This window comes from Anopheles coustani, chromosome 3 (genome assembly GCF_943734705.1).
Source record: "Anopheles coustani chromosome 3, idAnoCousDA_361_x.2, whole genome shotgun sequence".
In the NCBI taxonomy this organism is placed as follows: Eukaryota; Metazoa; Arthropoda; class Insecta; order Diptera; family Culicidae; genus Anopheles; species Anopheles coustani.
Window position 1 is genome coordinate 57,003,792 of NC_071288.1, and position 4,175 is coordinate 57,007,966.

General features: G+C 47.3%; 1 protein-coding gene across 1 annotated transcript; it reads left to right on the forward strand.

Moving 5' to 3' along the window:
• Positions 1-444: 444 nt before the first annotated feature.
• LOC131263458 (segmentation protein fushi tarazu) lies at positions 445-2,174 on the forward strand. Its single transcript, XM_058265662.1, has 2 exons — positions 445-1,492; positions 1,579-2,174. The coding sequence occupies exons 1-2, from the start codon at positions 445-447 to the stop codon at positions 2,172-2,174; spliced, it is 1,644 nt and encodes a 547-aa protein (XP_058121645.1).
• The last annotated feature ends 2,001 nt before the right edge of the window (positions 2,175-4,175 follow it).

Here is a 4,175-nt window from a genome sequence, read left to right on the forward strand (position 1 = left end):
AATCATCACCGAAAGCCTCTCGGGGAGGAGAAAAATTCTGCATTCATCTTCACCCTCTATACAGTTACCTTCGTCCCCTCTTTGTCTACCTTACTTTTGGCGCGGGCAGGACTGCAGTCTCAAGGCAAGGGAAAAACTACCCTACAGAGTACAAGGGATGGAACTATTTTATAGCATTTATCGGCCAACGCTTCGTACGCTGGGTTAGGTCGTGTGCCATCGATACGTTCTGCCATTTGTGCCTCCTGTAGGCGAAAACCGTGGATGAGGTAGAGGTAGAAATTTCGCTGACAAAATCAGCCGGCAATTCGAATCCCCTACTCATTCGACAACTAGAACCGTTCGGTGAAAGATCGAAGCGAGCAGAAAAGCGCGTATTTGAAATAGCCAGTTATCAGTTTGTGTAACGCAAAAAGTGGCAAAAGTGAAAAAAAAGGATATAATATGGCTACAGCACATCCGTTCTACAATGAATATCAGGCAAACTATTACAACTCATGCTACAACTACTCTCAGTTGAGCCATGATCAATATAGCCCCGTTAGTGCAACGTCGCAGTTTCCCGAAAGTTCATTGGGCCAACCACAACAACAGCAGCAGCCGTCCATTCCGCCACTGTCTCAGTACGAAAGCCAAACAAGCGTAACGTCCTCGACGTCCGGATGCACCTCCCAGTACCACGGCGATGGGCAGTATCAATCCCCGAACCAGTATTACGCTGGACAGCAACCCTATTACGAGCAGTACAGTAATCAGTTCGATGGCTACTACAGCTATCAGTATCAGCCAATCACGCCTCATCATCATCAGCAGCACTCGAGCGTTGCGCTGGAGCATAGCGTAGGCTCATCAAAAAGCCAGGATACTCCGCAATTCCTGTCGCTGGCGTCTTATCGTTCATACAGTAACGCAACTAAGGGGCCCGAGTCCGACAGCTCCGATGGTGGGCTTACGGCTTATAGAAAAATCTGCGAACCGATTGTGGAGCCACCGAAAGCGCCAGCCGAGAAACGAAAGTGCTCGGCCGAGGAAGATCAAGATGAGGCCGACGAGAGGCGCGGCACAGATGTGGAAAGCAAGACGACGGATTCACCAGCCCTGCGAGCGTTACTCACCAATCCGGCCAAGAAGCTTAAGTACAACCCACACTATGCCAGCGTAGCCTCCAAAGCATCATTCCAACGCCCCGGTGCAGAATGCGGTAATGGCGTCCTTTCTCCGGCCAGCGATCGCATCGTGCCCGACATAGCGCCGTTATCCCCCAATAAAACCGACGACAGCATCGATAGCCTCCTGGACAACACCAAGCATGGTTACGAAGCGGCCGAGGGAACCCACTATGTGATGAGTCATTTGGTCCAACCCAGAACGCCATCCTACGATGGTGTCAGCACTCCGCCCCTGTCCCCGAAGGATCTAGAAAGTGTTGTCTCATCGCCTCGCTTGTCACTATCGGAAGCTGGAAAATGGCCACAAAATGGCGACTCTGAAGGTAGGTACCATCGAATGGCTAAATAAGCGATTAGAACGGTTTTCACTAACAATTTATTGCTCTCTATTTTCCGTATCTTTCTATAGCATCTCTCAATAAGGAAGCTACCAAGAGGACCCGTCAGTCATACTCTCGACATCAGACTCTCGAGTTGGAGAAAGAGTTCCACTTCAACCGATATCTCACCCGGAGACGTCGCATTGAGATCGCCGGCCTGCTCAAACTGACTGAGCGACAGATTAAGATTTGGTTCCAGAATCGTCGCATGAAGGCCAAAAAGGACAACCAATCGGCTTCCAGCACCCCGGACTTAGTGTTCGATCCGGAACTCTCGCAGCCCGCACCTTCTACGATGATGATGCCGTCTATATCCGCCGTTCACCCGCAACCTATGTCCTACGGGGCATCGATGACAACCTCGCCAGCGAACACTCACCACCTCGTGCATCCATACCATCAGGTCCACCAGCAAACTGGTGCAACACCTAACGGAACGGTGAACCAGTGGCCGTATCATCATTCCCAAACTCCCTCGTATCACCCACAAACGCATCTGCATCACCAAGCACAGCATCAGCAGCAGCTACAAAACCAGCAAGATCATCTAAGCGTCGCTTCCTACGGACAATCGGCGTACGATCATCACCAGTCGTCTCTGAATTTGACGCCTTCTTATCTTTAAAAATGATCGATCGGTCCGATCAACTCCTTAGATGCCTTTGACGACCATATATCTATAGTTGCCCAGCGATACTGTGATGCTTTTTGATAAAGCAATAATTCTTGTTTTATTTCTTAACGATTGGTTTTAAAATGTGATACGAATACTATGGTAGTGTAGAATAAATAGAATTCAATGAATAAGTATATACATCCATTAGTGGAATTAAGAACAAGATTTATAATAAAGCATATACATAAATAGTACACGGTGTTGTGCACGTGCAAGGTGAGAACCGTAGCTCTAAGCTTCCTCCTGCTCGTCGATAATCGATCCTACGGCGCAAACGGCGTGACACTGTAACGTTCAGAGTCCGTTTCCTGGCGTGAAGCTGATGCTTTGCGGTGGATCGTGCAGTTTCTGCGCACTTCACGTAGTGTGAGGGCAACCTTTTCCAGTTACCTTCGCCGACAGCGTCGAAGCATGATGTGAAGACAAGGGCCAGATGGTTTTTAGGTAAAAAAGGGCAACCAGCACACGAAGGGACGAACGCAGCCCAGCGGAGGGTCAATTCTTACGGCAATAATAACCCTCAGCAGCAGTTGAGGTTTGCAAGCGCTTCCAGCCTGTGCCAGCAAAACCCAGGGATGGCGCATTTCTAGGGGACTAGGGGACAGTTCGGCATGGTGTGCGATCCGGCATGGTGACAGCTTAGGACGGGATAATCGTCTCACAGTTTGCACAGCAAGGGCAACCCATGCAATGGGTAAGGTGTTGCTTGCGGCTATGATTGGCTTACTTATTGATTCCGGTGATAATCCGGATTAGCGGTAAGAGCAGTACCAATCACGAACCGTGCGTAAACGTTGGCGCCTTGTTGGCTCACTACAGTAACGCAGGCTGTGTTTGCAATGGCCGTGATCAAGGACAGTAAGCCGCTGGTTTTTGGCATAATGTTATGCTGATGTTGTTTTGCGTTTCTTTGCAGATTCTGCGAGGTATTGGGCTGTTCTGAAAACTCAATTCTTATAATTCCCAAACATCCGCTTTTCTTTCCTATGTGTGGCCTTACCGTGCGAGTTGTGGGGAAAATAAAATAATTAAATTGTAGGTTCCTGCAAAGACGAATCTGTATTTTGCACGCACCATAGAAAGTAAATGTCGCGTAACTGTCGCCACATGATTTTAATCGCGGAACGATTTTTAATCTCTACCAAAATTGCAACCCGCCCGCAAAGGCCGTGTAACATTTTTTTTTAAATTTCCGTGGCAGATCTGTTGTTATAAGCTAAGTTCTCACCAGGGCTTGAGCAGGGTTTCGTTCTCAAATAGTGGTGTTTTGGTAGAGGAGACATAAAAAGGGTTTTGGTTGCGAATAGGGAACACTTGTCGCTCGCTACCATTCGTATCAAGCGCTGCCGCTTGGCATTCATGTGTGCCGTAGCTTAATTTATTAGTTCGTTCTTTCAGTCGGTGTCCGTGTCCCGTTTTCTTTCTCGTTACCGTGAGCTTCGTGTATGAGACCAGTTCCTGGTCTCGGTTGGTTGTTGGTTTGGCGGCTGTTTGTTTGTCCGACAGTAAACATGAGACGCGTTCATGAATGATCAACGGATTGTAGGAACATCTTTTGCGAAGAATTGCCTGTTTTTTACGCGCTTACAATATGGGACCGGCAAGTGGGGGTATAAAGAGTATGCAAACTGCGGTTTGGTAGATGCATGCGGCAGAGATCACTGAATTTCGGGTACTTCCTCGAATCAGACCAGAAACTAAGGATGGATTATTATGTGCGTGCAACATTGTTGCAAGTTGTTTTAAAAACATATAGTTTTAAATGATTGCCAGGGCACAGAAGTTAAGTACGGTTTAAATAAACATTTAAGTAACGGTGAAAAGTTCTTTCGATGACTTTTTAAAAAAATAAAATTTCTATAACTTTATCAAAGGCTTTGTGTCTACGTGTCCAGTCGAAGTATGGATTTTGTAATTTTTTTATTTTATGTCTGAGTTCGATATCGGGGT

Bases quoted from the DNA above. Each gene is read 5' to 3' on its own strand.
- LOC131263458 (XM_058265662.1), top strand. From the start codon at position 445: ATGGCTACAGCACATCCGTTCTACAATGAATATCAGGCAAACTATTAC. The intron at 1,493-1,578 runs GTAGGTACCATC...ATCTTTCTATAG, and splicing joins ACAAAATGGCGACTCTGAAG to CATCTCTCAATAAGGAAGCT.